The sequence below is a fragment of the Penicillium verhagenii genome, assembly GCF_028828195.1.
Source record: "Penicillium verhagenii strain IBT 33310 chromosome Unknown utg000011l_segment0_segment0, whole genome shotgun sequence".
In the NCBI taxonomy this organism is placed as follows: domain Eukaryota; kingdom Fungi; phylum Ascomycota; class Eurotiomycetes; order Eurotiales; family Aspergillaceae; genus Penicillium; species Penicillium verhagenii.
Genome location: NW_026643175.1, coordinates 376,071 through 394,451, shown reverse-complemented (window position 1 = coordinate 394,451; position 18,381 = coordinate 376,071). Strand labels below are relative to the sequence as shown.

The 18,381-nt window shown below is 48.4% G+C and overlaps 4 protein-coding genes across 4 annotated transcripts; 3 read left to right on the top strand and 1 right to left on the bottom strand.

The window, feature by feature from the left end:
• Positions 1-451: 451 nt before the first annotated feature.
• N7466_010538 (ribosome biosynthesis protein RRB1) lies at positions 452-2,088 on the top strand (the record flags this gene model as incomplete). The annotated part of the gene is made up of 3 exons (XM_057169927.1): positions 452-650; positions 739-2,002; positions 2,064-2,088. The coding sequence occupies 3 exons, from the start codon at positions 452-454 to the stop codon at positions 2,086-2,088; spliced, it is 1,488 nt and encodes a 495-aa protein (XP_057016536.1).
• Positions 2,089-10,439: 8,351 nt separating this feature from the next.
• Positions 10,440-10,795, bottom strand: N7466_010537 (uncharacterized protein; the record flags this gene model as incomplete). The annotated part of the gene is made up of 2 exons (XM_057169926.1): positions 10,440-10,622; positions 10,754-10,795. The coding sequence occupies 2 exons, from the start codon at positions 10,793-10,795 to the stop codon at positions 10,440-10,442; spliced, it is 225 nt and encodes a 74-aa protein (XP_057016535.1).
• A 452-nt stretch (positions 10,796-11,247) lies between these two features.
• Positions 11,248-14,897, top strand: amdX (putative C2H2 transcription factor (AmdX); the record flags this gene model as incomplete). Its single annotated transcript, XM_057169925.1, has 3 exons — positions 11,248-11,341; positions 11,409-14,756; positions 14,812-14,897. 3 exons carry the CDS (start codon positions 11,248-11,250, stop codon positions 14,895-14,897), a joined length of 3,528 nt encoding a protein of 1,175 aa, XP_057016534.1.
• A 1,135-nt stretch (positions 14,898-16,032) lies between these two features.
• On the top strand, positions 16,033-18,183 carry N7466_010535 (uncharacterized protein; the record flags this gene model as incomplete). Its single annotated transcript, XM_057169924.1, has 1 exon — positions 16,033-18,183. One exon carries the CDS (start codon positions 16,033-16,035, stop codon positions 18,181-18,183), a length of 2,151 nt encoding a protein of 716 aa, XP_057016533.1.
• Between the last annotated feature and the right edge of the window lie 198 nt (positions 18,184-18,381).

The window sequence follows — 18,381 nt, the reverse complement described above, 5'->3', positions numbered from 1 at the left end:
TCGATATTCTAGGAATCTTTTTGGAACGCTTACCTTTGCCTCCGACCTAGGGAAGATCTGACGAATCGCCAGGGTCTGAGATTCGGGGGAGTTGGCGCGAACCGATCGAGGGCGGTGTAAACAGAGACTCAGCGGAGGCCAGTTACTGGGACGATGAGCAAAGAAAAAGGGGGATGGGGAAGGGAAAGAAGCAGATGATGTGAAGTGTTTACTGCAGGAACACGAGGAGGTTTACGCGCCCGGAGATTAATTATCTCTAGACAGACTGGCGATTCAGCTCTCTCAGCAACTTCACATAATGCGGGAAACATGGATCTGCGCTAGTCTACGATAGGACTAGCGTGGGACCGGCTGTCGCCCAAAATTTATTGAAAAACTTCTTATCGCCGAACTTCCCCTCCATTCCAAACCACTTAACTTTATATCCCTTACCTCCTTTGACACGTTCACAATGTCTAAGAGAGCGGCAGATAATTCTGAGGAGCAGTCCTCCGCCCTCAAGGCTGGTGACCGCCCAATGCACGATGCTATTCCCGACGAAGTGGGGGAGTTTGAGGACGAATTTGAAGATGAGTTCGAGAGTGAAGATGAGATCTTGGAGGCTGGTGTCGACGGTCGCCCAGATGCAGAGCGTGAGGAGGAAGAGCGAGGTGAGTATTCCGGTTCTCAATGTCTGCTTGCTTTCTGTTGAAAAGCCCCAAAAAGAGAAAGAATACTAATCAATACCATTTTTAACAGAGGGCATGGACGTCGACAAGCAAACCTTCATTCCTGGACGAACAAAATTGGCTCCTGGAGAGACTCTCTCGCCCGATCCTTCAACCTACGATATGCTTCACACTCTCACCACAACATGGCCTTGTCTGTCATTCGATATTGTGCGCGATTCTCTCGGCGACAACCGCAAGACTTTCCCTGGAACCGTTTATGCCGTTGCTGGTACACAGGCAGAGGGATCCAAGGCCAAGGACAATGAATTGATGGTGTTGAAGATGAGCGGACTGAGCAAAATGGAGCGCGACGGCGAGGACTCTGAGAGCGACGAGGATTCAGACGATGATATGGGTGAACCCATCCTTGAGCACAAGTCCATTCCATTGGGCTCCACCACAAACCGCATTCGTGCCCACCAAACCCCGTCTCAGTCGGCGGACTACTCCAAGCCCCCACAGACCCTGACGGCTACTATGCTGGAGAACTCTCAGGTCCTCATCCACGACGTCACCGCTCACCTTACCAGCTTTGACGTGCCCGGCACCATCCTTCCTCCCTCCGCTTCCAAGCCTCTTTCCACACTCCGTATGCACAAGGCTGAGGGTTATGCTCTCGACTGGTCCCCGCTCCAGCCCCTCGGCAAGCTCTTGACTGGTGACAATGACGGTTTGATCTATGCGACCACCCGCACTGAGGGTGGTGGCTGGGTGACCGATACCCGCCCATTCCTTGGTCACACCTCATCAGTTGAAGAGCTCCAGTGGTCGCCTAACGAGCGCAATGTTTTCGCCTCCGCTAGCAGTGACGGTAGTGTGAAGGTTTGGGATGTGCGATCCAAGTCCCGCAAGCCCGCCGTGGATGTTCACATCTCCAAGAGCGACGTTAACGTTATGAGCTGGTCTAACCAGACCTTCCACCTTCTTGCGACTGGTGCGGATGATGGTCAATGGGCTGTGTGGGATCTGCGTCACTGGAAGCCTGATACCGCCAATCCTTCTTCCCAGATTCGCGCATCGCCCGTTGCCTCGTTCGACTTCCACAAGGAGCCTATCACCAGTATTGAGTGGCACCCGTCTGATGACAGTGTGGTCGCTGTGGGCTCAGCTGATAACACCGTTACTCTCTGGGATTTGGCCGTTGAGTTGGATGACGAAGAGAGCCGCAATGCGGCCATGGCCGATATTCCCCCTCAGCTTCTTTTCGTGCATTATATGGATTCCGTCAAGGAGGTGCACTGGCAGGCCCAGATGCCGGGTACTCTGATGGCCACTGGTGGCAGTGGATTCAGGTATGTTCTTCCAAACACCATTCTGATATGTGCAATAATACTAATCTTCCTACGTTTACAGTGTATTCAAGACCATCAGTGTCTAGATGAGCGACCAAGTCTACTTGTAATTACCCCAAAAGTCATGTGTGATGTCCTGCTCATATACCATTCGAGCACCATGGAGCCTTGCTCAATAACGATTCAGAGTTGTAGCCTGTCATTTATTAGTGATAGACCAATGAACAAAAATTATTACCTTTTCGAGCACGTCTATATTTCCACTTGTCGTTGTCGTCTATGTTTCCTTCCAACCGCGGTCTCAACCAACTAGTACTTGAAGGTTTCGGTGACTACATACTACTAAGTTCATGCCCTGTACCTATCCATGGATCCATGGATCCATGGATGTACTCGCATGTGAGCTTCTAAAGCACCAACATTTGAACCTTGAAAGGTTGTGATTCCAGTCTTCCAACCAAGAATCGTCCGTTCCTACCACCGACGCCGAACTCCAAACTCCAAAAGCAGCACTCAAGTCCAACATACTGTTCAGTAGTACTGCAAAACCCTCCAGTATAACCCACCAATCCCACGACCGCGGAATTACAGCACTGGACTAATTCCGCACCGACCAGACGATCAGCCTAGGGACCAACCAAAAGCAAAATAGCCTTGGGATAAGATAAAAATAACGGGTACATACAGTGGAGGGGGAGGGGCAACCCGCTGCAATGCAAAACATGTTCCTAGTGCGTGCGAGTTACAGCTACACCCACCCGCCGAGCTCTGAGTAGTCCGGCACGAGGTACTCCGGAACAGCGCTGCGTAAATATGCACTTCGCGCCATCATTACACCAGGTACCGTACGCAGCGTACACGTATGAAGCGCTCTGATATCATTCGCTCGTGGTAATATGTAAAGAAGCATTAGAATGCGTGGTCTGTGCGTAGTAGTATGTACCTATACCTATACGCAAGGGTAGGTACATGGATGTATTCCGGGAATAGCTGGGCTGAATTGATGGCGATCGCTAATTGGAAACCTTGGAAGTTCAATCTATGCAGCGACTGTAAGTGCTGGTAGATAATAGTTTGGGTATTTGGATATTTAAATGGATGGGCGATACTCATGTGTGCAATGGTCTTCTTCCTGTGCATAGTAGGTAATTGAGAGAATTCACTCCACCAGTATTTGAGCCTACTGGACACAGCCTACGATGCTAGATCGCCAGTTGTTAGTGCCGTTGCGGTGCGTGATTATTTCCGGCGCCTGGCTGGGACCGAGTCGGGTGCGACATGCAGGCTAGGCCAGTCGGTTCTATGATCTTGCTGCACTTGGCAGGTTTAGTGGCGGATGAGGGGCGGGTTTGGACCAGTTGCGCTGCTGTTAGCGTGCATATACTTTTAGGAGGCTGCAGACTGGTACTGTAGGATGATCGAGGATGCGATCCACCTGTCTGTTTTTCTTTCATTTTATTTTCTTTTTCTATTATTTTCTTCCAAGGTTCTTTTTTGTTTGTTTTATGTGGACATTGATGAAAAGAGAGCTCCATAAGTGGAGCAGTAGATAGATAACAATTACTGATATAGTAATAAACATTGGATTCGTACATACAAGGCTGATTTGGTGTTTTGTATCTGGACTCAGGTCGCGCTTGAATGCTTGAATGCGTATTACCTTTGATTGAAACGACAATGAAAATGACGATAATCGCCACGAGACCCTGCGGAAACCGTAGGTTCGAAATGATGTAAACGGTGGCTATAGTAGTACTGTAAAAAATTGCTCAAGAGTTGATTGGAGCGTATGTTAGTATGGCCGAGGTATGACATGCATGGATTCAGGTCACTTTGTTTGCGAAGTCGGATGGTTGTCGGTTCCGGTACCGAGTATTGAGAAACATACTGTAAAGTTACTACGTTTTGTGGCGCCGAAGGTCAGACAGATTTTAGCGCGGCGGTACGGAGTATTTGTGTCGCAATAAGACATGCTAGAGCAGTTTGGAGATGGTTTCCTGGGTTACTTCAGTCACGTTTGACTTTCAAAGTGGGCACTTGATCGGGTTCAGGTACAATCTGGATTTTCTGGAGTCACTAATGTTCCTTGCTAGTAGGGTAGTATAGTAAGAGCTTGTTGGAAGTAACTCATTGGACCTTTTGATTTCAAACCATACACGGAGTAGGGCATGTACATGTAAATAATTTCCTACAAGCAACATACCAAGGTTGTCTTCTACATACAGTGCTCTGTATAAATTCTTACGCAGAATTATAGGCGGAAACCGGCAAAACATTTGAACATTGAGAATATCTGAAATAATACAGAATACAACTAATGCACGACGAGGACGACCGGTCAATCACATCAGATCTAGCCGCTCTCACCATTCGACGCCTGCACGTTCCGTGGGGTGATCATGCACTACGACCAAGTAGAGTTCGACGTGCTGCAGAGAGCCAGGCTAAGGCATATCCTGCATCGGCATTTCTCCGTTGAAAATCACCGGAAGTGATATCAGGCGCAATGAGAGAATAAACGACCGCTTAAAAGAATAGCAGTACACGTATTTTTTGCAGTAATTATTGTAAGAGGGAAAAAAACATCTAAAATAATATTTGAAAAGGATTTGACAATAATATCTTGCCATAGTCGTGCTCTTATCGGGCAATGTCGCGATCTTTCCCTATCAGTCTCCGGTCAATCGAAAATCCCCAGCCTTGAGCTTCACGCTCCACTTAGCTGGACTTAGTCGTATTTAGTGCCTTTGGCAAATTTAACAGTCATTTTGTTATCGCTAATGGATCCGAGAATCCGAGATATGCATTCTTCAAGAGATTTTTTAATTTTCTTTTCCCGCCTCGATTGTTTTTTTTCTTCTTTAGTGTAGATTTCTTCTGTTGTCTTAGGCATAAATTAGCGCTTGCCCTAACCAAGTCTCAACGCCGATCCCGCTCGATCGCCCCCAATTGCACTCGATCAGTGGCTATAGTAGAGTATCATGATTTTAGTTTTACATAGCATGTACTATGTATGTGTGTACTCGTGGTGCATGGAGCTCATATCGCCACTCTCTTTGCAGTGATCGTCTCCAACAGACATGAAATGTTGTCCATGGAATTAACAGCCACGGAAGGTCTGAACGTTCTCAAGAATTTATTGGTCAATATTATCCTAAATCATCCGACCCTGTAACTCTTGGACCTTTTGATCGTCAGCGCAGGGACGCGGACGCCCCAGTGAGCTCCGAGCTTAACCAGCGCCTGCTCTCAAACCAGGTTTCTCTGTCTAGACCCAGGGAGCTCTGGTTGGCTCAGAGTGTAAGTGGCAATATGCTTGGTGGACAGTGCACAGTACTATGACATTCTTCAAAAATTGTTTCTGTAAATAGAAAACATTTGGATCATACCATCTAAAGAAAGAAAAAACAAGGGTTCGATGTAAAGCACGTCAGTACTACAACACTGTCAACACATATGAGTGGATATAGTAGGATGCAGCTTATCATGGAACTTATCTGTAATTTGTAAGGAGAAATCCCGCGCGCATCGCCAATTATCCACACCAGTTTGAGTCCCCTGGTGCCCGCCGCTTGTAGTTTCCTCCACATCAACCGCTTCACAGACCAAGTGGAGCCCCACTCTCCATGGCTTGCCGCTTGCCGTCTAGACTCTGCACGTCGCGAGTCTCAAAGCGTTTCAAATTAAACAGAATGCCAGATGAATTCGATTGAATCGATTGACCTGATACGATTCGTCATCGGGAAATCTCCGGCACGCTATTGCCGGCCTTAACGATGTCTGTAAATAGTGGTGCAAGCCACAGGGCGTCCCTGGATAAATTGAGATCCCCTGCAACGTCGATGGCAGGTGACAAGGCTGGTGCCATGTTTTTGCGGCAGGCCTATTAGTCTATGTCAATATGTGCATTATTATATATGGTGTCCATACAGAGTGAATTCTATCAAAGTGTAAAACCCCACGTCAACTTCAAGCAGTTTGTAATATTTGTAGTATAAAAAAGGGTTAGTAAATCTGAAGTGCTACATGTTACATGCCGAGAGGGAAGCGGCAAATCGCATGTCGCGTATCTGGTCGACCCGAGCTGCACATCAAGGAATGGCCCGGGCTCTGTCTGACAGGATCAGTGGAATCCTCCTTAAGGAATCCACTTCGTCTCCATTGGCGGGACAGCGGACCTTCGCCCGCCGACGTTATCACCGCGAGTGGATCAAACATTGGCAAAATGACGCACAAGGCAGGCAAGTAGAGCCCCCAGGGGCATTCCATTCATCGCTACGGAGTACCTGAGCGTCGGCGATAGAGGGAAAGATCATGTATCCTGCATTGCCCTGCGGGCCAAAGCGAAACGCCACAACCATCTGAGAGCAATGTTGTTCCAGGTCCACCGCAGCGCTAGGACTACAGGCGGAATGCATAATGATTCAAACTGATTAATGAATGATAATAATAACACGTATTATTATTTTTAGAGAAAAGCACCATCTGGTAAGCCTTCCACGGCTTGGAAGATGGCTTTGATCCGACCAATGATCGTCAAGGCCACAGCCCTTGGCTTTCTTCACGGACGACTCAGTCCTTGCAAGGTTGAAGGGAAAAGAGACCAAGACAAAGAAAAAAAAACCCTCGGAAAAACCTGGCATCGATTCCTCATTGCGCAAATCAGGAACAAGCGGCAATAACCTTGGACGCCCAAACGGCCTGAAGTCCGATCCGCCCGGTATGGATGAAGACTAGTGGGCCTTCTTTTACTCCGTTCTGGGGCTTGATGCCATCGATTATTCGTGCACAAGTGCGAGCACAGGCCACTGGACGATCAGTCCGTTTCAGGACCAAGATGTGTGCGTGCATCGGAGTATCGGAGAATTTCCCGTTGCATTAGTAAGGTCAGGTCAGGTCAGGTCAGGTCACACTGAAGTGCTTGTTTGATGTACTGTATGTACTCTGTAAGAAAGATGGAAACATTATTGTGGTCCTGTGGGTATTATGGTCAGGGTTGCTTTTAATATGCCTTGTTTAGAATACATGGGAGGTGGATATCTTATTCGTTGATTTTATGCAGAATTATGGGTTTTGCGTTGGCGTACCGCGTACGATGTCAGCGATCACCCGCAAAGCGCGGTTACGCAATAACGTTGGACTCGGCTCAACATCTCTCTTTAGAAGTGCAATGACGCAGGTGAGCATTTCTTGGGACTTGTATTGAGACAGGGGGTTGTGGATTTGTGTTATTGGCTGCGTTGGTCGTGGCGCTTTGATGGTATTGGCAAAGAAGGTATAGTGCGCCCGTCCTTGTTGTTAGGAAATTGAGATTGGCCAGTAATTGACTTCCGCTCTTGGACCTGCATTGTTTTGATTCTTTTTTGACATTGAGAATCCAAAGAAATCAATGAGATTTATTATGTCATTGGAGTTTGGGCGGTTTTTGGAACAGGGGCAATTATATGCAGAGTAGGCCATTGACCTAGTAATTTCTCAAGGCTATACTTCCATATATCGGGGTTTCAATTTATCTGCTCTAGTAAGTAATCTGTACCCCGGAAAAGTAACACGGATTTCAAATAAAGGAGAGAAATCTTCAAAGGTGCAGGATAAATTGCTCATGTGGTACTCCGTATGTGTTCGGAAGAGCGTTGCCGGGTTTTCATAGGCTTAACTCCGTAATGCCTTTTTCCCACGATCATCCCACCCGTGACGCAGTTTAGTGGGAGTCGTTTCATTTGTCACTAGACCACCCTTGAGTCATCTCGGGTCACCTGCAGCTCTCTCAGGCCGCTAGTAATCTAGTCTGCCTTAGTGTGCATATTCGGGTCTGGGGTTTCTGCAAACGAGATGTCCGTGCGACTGATTTTCTCTTGTTGATTTCTTTGTCAGTTATAATTATTCTGGTTGACAAGGTCTCAAGTGTCAAGTCACCCCGTTGTTTGTTTCGTCCAAAGGCAGCCAAAGAATCCACAATTGTACCGGGGGATCCCCCGGTCTCCGCTCACATCCGAAAGGCGCGGGTCATCCCCAGGAAAAAGGGAAAAAGGGAAAATAGAAAAAGAAAAAAAAAAGATATCCATCACATAACAAAAAAGCCACAAGGAAACGGGCGAATAGAAGGATCGTCGGGCACGGTAACCCCAGATCCAGCCGCATTCACGAGAATCTGACGAATGGGTCACCGCGCCAATTGAATCCGGGGTGCTTCCTCGTTCCGTGCGACCAAACTCAAACCGGCGTGGCTGCAACGTGCAAAGTCAAAAGGATTTTTTTTCACCAAGTTCCAGAAGGGAAATTGGGAATGGAGGAATAGGAGAATGGGGAATAGAATGGGGATTAGAATGCGGAATCATTCTAGAAAACAAACTTTTGGGGGTTGCCTTTTGCCTCGTACCTGTGCCACGAGACTCCAAATCACCCTAGAAACAGCCATTTAGCCTACATTCTTCTTTCTTTCCCTTCTCTTTCTTCTATCTAACCATGGACGCTATAAGACAATAAGGTAACGGATTAGTGGCAAATAATTGCCTAATCACCACAACGCCTACTTTTAAGACAATACCTGTGTTTCAATGTTTCTGTTTCTGTTACTGTAATTCCACTCATGGACACACACCAATTGGTAGCCCCTTTCGAATGTCATTTCTTTTCCAATAAACCCAAGCCCAAGGTTTGTATAATTAAAAAAAAAGCTGATCCCAAGGCAAATCCCCCACACGAACCCTTGCTTTGGCCATCTGGAACACACTTTTTTCCCCCACAAAAATGGCGCATGGCCCTCCCTTAATTTGGATCAATTTGCGGATCCTTCCGCTCATCTCCATTGGCCGCTAACAAGTCACTGACCTCAGCCTCGGTGGATCTCGATGGGTACCTGGCCACATCATAGACCGTGGCCGGGGCTTTCTGACTGTCGCAGGTTTTCCCACGCCTTCCCAACCATGCTGGTTTGGGACTGCTTTTTTGCCGATCGTGGTCGTCACGAGGGCCCGAGATTGTAATCGTCCTTTTGACATTGCTATTGGGGGATTTTCCGAGTTTGGCAGGGGGAATACTGAGCGGTAATGTAAATGGTAACATGGCCTTTTAGAACTTGTAAAGATGTGAGGTCACATTTCCAATAGAAGCATCAATGGCTATTTATTGATTATCGATTTGGAGCTATTTCAGATCGGACCTCATGGGCTATTTTGCTTGGTAAACATCTGAACAAACTCGTAGGAATGTTGGAAAGGCCGTGCTGATATGTATGTCTGCGTGGAAGGATCCATTACTTGACTACTATGTATATGAATTATAGAATGCCAGTACGGAGTAAGTGCCACCGAAGTGACCCCGAAACAAGCCACTTCGACCAGCCTAGACTTGTTCCCTCCAAAATGTGCCCGTAACCAATGAATGTATGCTTTGTGACAAGAGAATAAAACAGAGAAATAACTCAACCTTGGGATGAATGCATAGGAGCAAAGAAACATTGAGAAATCGCATATTAAAATCATTCATCGCATAATTCGTTAATCGTTTAGACTGCCATTTGGAGGTATTTTTCCCTTTGTTTCCCTTATCGCGGTTTCAGCTATTCCCGTCCTTCCTCGGCTCAAACCCCGGAGTAACCAGGGAAGACAAATATACTAGCGCCGCGTTGACTGGTTACGCCACTAGACCCAACGCAGCAACTGCGTGGCGGCCATTTCTTTGGAGCCAATAACGCTCATCGATAACCAGAGCCAGGAACTGGTGGGCATTCGGTGAGCCGGCCGTGCGTGGTCGTAAGATTCGGGGCTACGCCGCATTCAGTATCACCCTGGGTAATCGCAGCCCAATCATTGGCGCTTCTCGGCCGTGTTGAGTGGATCACCGAATAACTTGTATTGGAGTCGTTTCTATCCGTAGTTGATGGATTTATGGACTCATGGCAGTTATAATAACGCATTTGGAGTTTCTGTGACCAAATTATAAATCAGTAATGGTTACTTGTAATTTTCAGGAAGAGAGCATTTATACAGTTGAAGCCACCTGTTACATGTCATGTTCATTTGTTGACAGTTTTCATTAAGTTTTGGTAACAAATCCTGTAACAGGAACAACATGTTTAGGCCCGTTTATCGGAGACCCGGGGGAAAGTGCGTGCTAGTACCAGGTAATTTGAAATTTGTAATCCCGGTACTTTGGGTACCACGTCCTGGGTACTTTGTATCACTGTAATGGAATTGATTACATACTATTACATAGTGGGTTTAGTGTATTTGGTGTATACGAAGCTTCCAAAGCCGCCACTTACTGCCACGAACGACCGGACCACGGGTATGTAACTACCCAAGACCCAGGTACCTTTTGGCGTAATCGTTGCTCGGATTCATCTTCTACTTTCTACCTCCAACCTCCAACCTTGACATCCTTCTTCCTCTCTTCACTACCTCACATCCCTGTCCTTTTCTTCGTCGTGGTCTTGTCAAGACCTCATCTGCCATTGTCCGCTATCTCGGTTATCTCCGGCTTTATCCACTCGCATGCTGTAGCTGCGAGCAGACAAAGAGACACTTGGAAGCTTTGACTTGGTGACAGGAGGCAAATTATCCTTTTTAGTCAATGGATACTTGAGAAGCTCGACATCTTTCGTCAACTCCTCGTTTGACTTTGTAAGTTCTGGTTGGGGGTACTGCGACCGTGCTGCGCAACCCGTTTATCATGGTTAAAGCCGGTTGCCTTGCTGATGTTACGAACTTGCCCCCCATTAGAACACACCCCTCGGCTTTTTCTACCCACCGGCGCCAGGTCCTCTGAACCTGTTTCTTCCTTCATCCCCATTGTTCCGATCCAGTTCAAGCTCGAATAAATTCGAGGATATCCAACTTCTCCGATCGATAGAAACGTGCTGTACAGCTGCTGTTCCTCTCTGGTGGGTCTTATCCGCTCCAGCATGGTCCCATGAATAGCCGCCCCTCCCCCATTACCCTGGGTCCTTATATGTGATGACCTGGACTCGACGCACACCAACAAGTTCATGAGAAAGAAAGACAATACAGAAAATGCTGACCTAATGTCATCCGACCGAAATAGTCGTTGATGCGACAATAGCAGAAAGTTATTTCCAACCACCTCGCTTCTTTTCTTCTTGTCACTCTGGGAGTAACTTAAGAAACCCTTCATTCCAAAGGCTGCGCCTGACCTTCCCCCTCCCCCACATTCCCCAATTTACATCCTCAGGGACCACAAGTTATTCTGGTCTTTTTAAGGCTATTTCTTGAAATTTCCTTAGGATGCTGCTTGATGCTATGGTTGGTCAAGACCAAACCCATAGCCAAAAAGTGGTTGATCTAGCCAGTATCAACGAAATACCCGGAGATATGCCTGGTAAGTAAACTTTCTGATACCAATTAGCCCATTCAACCTGCGAATTCTGAACTCGCAATCTCGGTAGCTCCGTCCAAGGAGAAGAAACAGGGCGAGGCCAATGGCCAAGCTGCCAATGGAAATATCCCACCTCCAAAGACAGACAAACCTCGGCCACATGTCTGCACAACTTGCAGTCGCTCGTTTGCGCGATTGGAGCATTTGAAGCGCCATGAACGCTCCCACACCAAGGAAAAGCCCTTTGAGTGCCCCGATTGCGCCCGGTGTTTTGCGCGCCGTGATCTGTTGCTTCGGCATCAGCAGAAATTGCACATGACGACAACCCCATCTTCTCGTCCGAGGAATGGCCGTCGTGAGAGTACCGGCGCTGCAGCCCCCGGCGGTGCTAATCGGGTTCGTAAGAACTCCATCGCTAACAACTCCTCTTCATCTTCCATGCGCCCCAGAGCCAACACAATCAGCCACATCGATGGCGCAGGATTGGGGATCGCTAACTCTGGCAACCCTTCTTCTGCCCCTACCCAATCGGGTCATACGTATCATCCCAGCTTGGGATCGCTTCCTTCCAACATGGATTATCGCGGTTTTAGCTCCGGTCACCCCCACCAGAGCGGCCTTCCCAAGATTGAAACTTCAGGATTGCCCATGGACATGGCTGGTGGATTGCGGACAGCCCCAGTGTACGGGAGCTTTGATTTAGGCATCGACGGTATGCTGATGGGCCATGGAAGCACAATAAATCCGGCGCAATTACACTTTGCAGGTTCCCCTCAGGGCTTTGGTGACTCCCCCTCTCCCCCGTTTGGCCACCACCCCCATGGCATGCACTCCGCAACGGATCCCATGATGGACGACGAAATGAACTTTGACTGGATGAACGGCTTTGACGCCGCCGTAGCGCTAGGGAATGGAAATGACTCGGTAATCGACGAGTCATCCCCGTCGGCCATGAGTACGGGTAGCCAGAGCGGTATCAGCGAGGCCATGCTAGATGGTCCGAACCGCATCCCTATCTCCAATGGCTGGCACAACCCGTTCCCTACTCACCCATCCTCCGCCAACCAGTTTGCGACAATCGACTTTTCGCCCACCACCTTGAATGAATTAGGGATCCCGCCAGAGACCGTATCCCCCAAGGCACTTCAGATGGCCCAGAATCCGTTTGCCGAGTCATATGCTACCCCTCCATCAATGACTTCGGTCGGCCAGCCCATCGTGGGAGGACATTCGCAGAGTATGTTATCATCCTCAATGGCAACAAGCGGAGAATCTCCTAATCCTCTCAACGTTCCTTTCCCGAATAGTGCCCTACGAAATCAACATTCCCCACTCTCAACGGATACATTTACAGACTCCACACGACAGGCTCTACTAGCGAGCATGTCGCAACCCACTGGCTTCAATCACCGCAAGTATTCTCAACCCGCAAGTGGCCTCCAAAACAGCCGAGAACTATTCGCCCGCTCGACTGCCTTCAACAGCTCCGGCCAATTGCCTAGTACCACCGATCTGCAACGATATATCTCGGCCTACCTCAACTACTTTCACCCACACTTGCCCTTTCTTCATACCCCGACCCTCAACTTTCAGGCCCCCGAATATACCAATAATCTGCGCACCCCGAGCGGTCACCTTAACCTAAGTTCCACTGGTGTGTCCGGCGGAGGAGGCTGTTTGATCCTCTCAATGGCTGCCATTGGTGCATTATACGAACACGACCCGGCGGCCTCCAAGGAACTATTTGAGGCCGCCAAGAAGATGATTCAGCTGTACCTAGAAGAGCGGAGAAAGGCCGATATGTCTGCCGCTCTAAGTCGTTCAAATACAGCCCGTGACAACTCTGTTCATACAACACCGCTGTGGCTGGTCCAGGCGATGCTGTTGAATGTGATATATGGCCACACTTGTGGGGATAAGACATCAGCAGACATCGCTAGTACGCACTGCGCTGCACTGGTCAGCTTGGCCCGTGCAGCTGAATTGACTCACCACTTGGACCCGAAACACCTCCCTCAAGACCATCTAACCGCTGGAATCAACATTTCAAATGATACGGAAGACTGGATGTCTTCATCATTTAGCCAACCCAAGGAAAGACGGGACTGGTTGAACTGGAAGGTGGTTGAAGAGCGGAAGCGCACTCTTTACGCGATCTTTACCCTCTCAAGTTTCCTTGTGTCCGCATATAACCACGCGCCAGCTTTGACAAATTCCGAAATTCGACTTGACCTACCCTGTGAAGAAGACCTATGGGCTGCCGAGTCTCCTCAGGCCTGGAAAAAGATGGGAGGCCAAACTGCTTCCAAGAAAAGCGTTTCATTTTCAGCTGCCTTGACTTCCCTTCTCACAGCCAGCCAACGACAGCAACAAAACCAGTCCCAGAATCTTTTCTTCAGTGGCGGCAGCACAGATGATCCAATAAATGCGGAAAACCGGCCCAGCACGTTCGGCTGTCTCGCTCTCATATATTCACTTCACAATTATATATGGGAAACCCGGCAACGGCATATGGGTCGACAATGGACCTCCCAAGAGACCGAAGCAATGCAATCACATATTGAACCCGCGCTACGCGCGTGGCAAGCAGCTTGGGCGAGTAACCCGGTACATAGCCTCGAACGTCCGAATCCCTTTGGTGCTGGGCCTTTATCAGCAGACAGCATTCCATTACTGGATTTGGCGTATGTTCGATTATTTGTTAATCTGGGTCGCACCAAAGAGGCATTCTGGCAGCGAGACTGGAACGGCATGGCAGACGAACTCGCTCGTGGGGGTGAGGTTTTCCAACAGATCGACACGCCAATGGGTGACGTTGTGGATCCTTCCCTAACTGGATCCCTCGATGGTCGACGTGAATCGATCAGTGATCTTGGAGTTGCGGATCTCGCAATTTCCAAAACCCCAACCCAAGAGCAGCCCATGCAGTCCTTGTCAAGCGTTTATAATATCGGACAGTCCAAGCGTGAAAAGAATCTCCGCAAGGCAGCTTTCTACGCCGCCGACTCCATCTCCATGTCGGATCGACTGGGCAACACCTTTGCCGAATTCTCGTCAAGGGAATTGCCAATTCAGTGTGCGATGTGTGCCTTTGACTGCTCACAGGTACTTGCTGAGTGGATCACTACAGTTCAAGAACGGGTCGGGCCCTACCTCGGTATCCTTGGTCGAGACAATCTCGACCTGACCCAGGTGCCCGGGGTCATGTTGCTTGAAGATGAAGATTGCAAGCTAGTGGACAAGATTAATGAGATTCTCAACAATGTGGAGACCAAGATGCAGCGCGAGGTACAGAACAATAACTCCATGTCAGCGCTTAGTGTTATGCAACGTCTGCCAAGCGTGGTGGAAGGAGGATACGGATGTAAAATATTGATTGCTACGGCAAGCCTATTGGACCGGGCTGCCGTTTGGCCAGGTAAGACAAGTCACCGTCATTTTGCTTCGACAACATCATACTAATGATTATTTAGTGACGAAACTGATGGTCCGCTCACTTGAAGCACAGGCTGTGCGAATGAAGGAGCGAGCTGAGCACTCCGTTATGATGAACACCTAATAACGAATTTTCCTTATGAATGACTTTCCATTTGATTTCTCATTCTTCGTCTGTTATGTTATATGCGACCCCCCTTTTTGAACTTTTTATACGTTTATCTTGCCTGGCCTACCTCAATGGCCTGCTGCTTGAATCGATATCGATACCCCGATCGAATCCATCATAGACGAATGCCATGCTTTGTTTTATTGATATTTGATATTATCTATCTGAGGTTTTGCGGAGTGTATGCTTTGGGTTGTGCTGCTGCGTGAATGTTATATTTGATTCTGATGACCATGACCTTCTTTTCCAAATTCAAGTGCTTTGGGATGTTTGTGGATGCTTGCTTTTGCGGTGGCATTTTGTTGATTTGTTCGTCATTTTTCTTCTCTTTTCTTTTTCATGTCCATTGTTTAACTATATGGATTACTTCATGTGAATATGGTACCTATTATCAATTGGACTTTCATTGATTCCAAGGCTCGCTGGCAGGGATTTTTGTAGACATTATATCACAGATGCGACATCGCATCACACCACACCATATCTAGCACCATCGATACCTCGGCCCCGAGCCTTTACTTGCCAACTAAACATTAGAAGGATTTTCTTTTATTTATATACTTTCTTTTCTTCTCCCTGGTTCTAAAGCTCTTATGCTTGCTGACCTCCCCGTTTCATTTTTCTTATGTTATTCAAGAGAGAGTTGTAGAACTAACTTGAATATGTAAAACCTGTCATATATAACTTGCTATTAAAAATGAACAGAAATACCTAGTAGAAGAGGAATCTGAGGTCTTATTATACTCGTGCTCAGTGTAAGTAGGATTCTCAATTTTTGAGCTCCTGATTCTTCCTCGTAATTATTTTTGCACATCTACTTTTGTCTTTTTTTGTCCTATGTCTTGGGCTGGTCGACGTCAACTGGTATATCATCTAGCGTAAAGTTACGTAATCCGACACCGTTGCTGGGGCACTTCACGCGTTAAGTGCTTTTTCGCGTTAGGCGCCTATCTCACCGACAAGAACCTGGAAGATCATAGAAATGACGACAAGCCCTCAAACGGGTCTGCGTATGGCTGCTCCGTCGCGACTCCCGACTGCAGCCCCGACAAATCATCAACTCTGCGCCACGGCGCTCTCCTAATTCCTGATGCCAAACTACCTGCGATCCGTCTCCCCGGTCGCTCTCGAAACATACTCGCCTCCCCCACCTACCGACTCAGATCAGGATCCATATGAGCTACTAGGCTCTGACGACGACCTTGATGATGCATCTCGGGCTACAAAGTATCGGCGAATCGAAAAGCTGGCAGAGGTCTATCTCAGCGGCCGACCTTTGTTTATTGCTTCAGCGTCACTGCGTGGACCGTTCAATGAGGGGTGGAGGAATCCATGGAGGAGAAACAGGAAGGTCATCACACATCAAAATACGAAGCTGAACGATGCGAGGCCGGGAGAGCGAGCTCGGACCCCTGAGACGGCTGTCAAAGAAACCGACGTAAGGAGCAAGAGATATAAGACCGATTTGACGGCTTCTGCTCGTCCGCCTAGAGTTTCAGCTTCTCCATTTGTCGCAGCCTCGCCTGCTCCTGCTGTGCCTCCAAATGGAGGAAAGGCTTCTCCTCTACATCCCAAACCAGGGCGGAAGCGGAGACCTTCTGGTGCCGACTTCGCGGAGAGCAGTGAAGCTTCGTCCCGCGTACCGAAGAAGGCGAAAGAGCAGCTCTTGTCTGAAGAAAATACTACATTCGCCGGCCATGAGCCAACAGACTGGCTGAAGAAAGACCGGCGACGAATGAAATTCAAATCGGTTGAACCGCCTGATTCCCCGACGCCGAAAAGCCAGCAAACGGAATGGGAGATTGGCCCCCGCACTCGCGAAACACGCTCTCTAGCTCCCTCATCCTCACATACTTCTGCAAATCTAGCTTCGCCCAAGAAAGGACCGCTTCCTGCAACTATACGTGCAACCACGGCTGCAAAAGCTTCTCCGCAAGCTAACCGATCCCCTGCACAGGCCCCGCGGCAGAGCCCCGCCCTTAACGCTCTATCGCCAAATGGAACTATCTCTAAAAGTTGTGAAAAACTGACATCGTTACGGGTTGTCTCTTCGACCTCTCAGCTGGCACGCTTCGAGTATAGACTGCACGTACCTGTCTCGAGCCCGCATCTCGAGCCCATTTCACCGGCCGCACAAATTGTTGGTGCTAAACCATCTCCTCGAGTTGATAAAGGCAGAAATGTTGATGAAGCAGAGCCTATCGAGACAGAAGATCTTGTTAGAGCAGAGGAGCATATCAAGTCTGCAAAATCTCCTAATCCCGCAAAGGCAACAAAGGCTGCCCGTCAAGCGAAGTCAAAACCAACAAGCGAGGAGCCTGATGAACCTAGTAAGAAGCAAGGTCAAGAAACGGATTCACGGGTACATTTATCGAAAAGCCTGCGATTTGCCAATGATACCGACGGAACGACATTCACGACCACATATAGTCCAACAGCGACTGAACAAAATACATACGAGGAGCTTCCATCTGCCCAGCAGGTTCCTGGTCTACCAAGCCTGTCAGACCGCATGCCATCTCTCCACTCAACAGCCATGCCCAAGGAAAACTCAACAACCCACCCAGAAAAAACTCCCGATACCCAATTATCTACACAAGCGGCTCTATTATACGCACAGAAATCCTTCCAAGATGCCCTGGAGAGCCCTGCTCAGTATGGAATCACACCAGCCCAGCAGCGCATGATGTCCAATGCGGACGACGAGTCGCTCTTGGCACAAGAAACACCTCTTTTTAGGGCCGATACATCAGACAGAGCATTACCCCGTAGCTTCAGGGTGTCTGAGAATGGGAAGTCTGAGAAAAGCAAGGTGCAGGCCATGAGCACACAGTGCATGATCGATGCTGCTACTCCCTTTACTTTCAGCACTGAGAAAAGACCGAGAGCTTTCCGCTCAATTTCCCCTCGCAAGAGCAGCCCTACCAAACCACGAGCGCTCCATTCGGCGGAAGCCGCTTCTGCTACTGCGTCTTCTCCAGTCTCGCTTTTTGACCTCGATACCTTGGCAGCCCATCCTCAACATACAAGTCCACACTCCCCACCTGTCCATGATCCAGCACCCGACCATACATTTAGCCACCCACTAAATACGCAAGGCACCTCACTTCCTTTTCATTTGAGTGGATCAACGCCTACAACGGCCCAGGATGGCCAAGGGGGACTTCATGCCGGAGACTCTTTTAATCTCAGCGAGGCCATCGCCGACGCAGGAAGTTGGCTGCAGCAGAGCTTTATGTGAAGGTTGAATGACGTTCAGAAGCCCCATTGGGATGAGAAGATAGCCATTTTTGGTGCCCATTCCCGTGATTGAGATCCAACACATTGCATAGGGGGCTTTGGAAATTTCTGTTTTGTCTTTTGTGTCTTCCTCTTGATTCTTGATTGTTGTTTATTTTTGGCTCTTGATTCCCCCTTTTCGTGGTTTTGGTTTTTACAT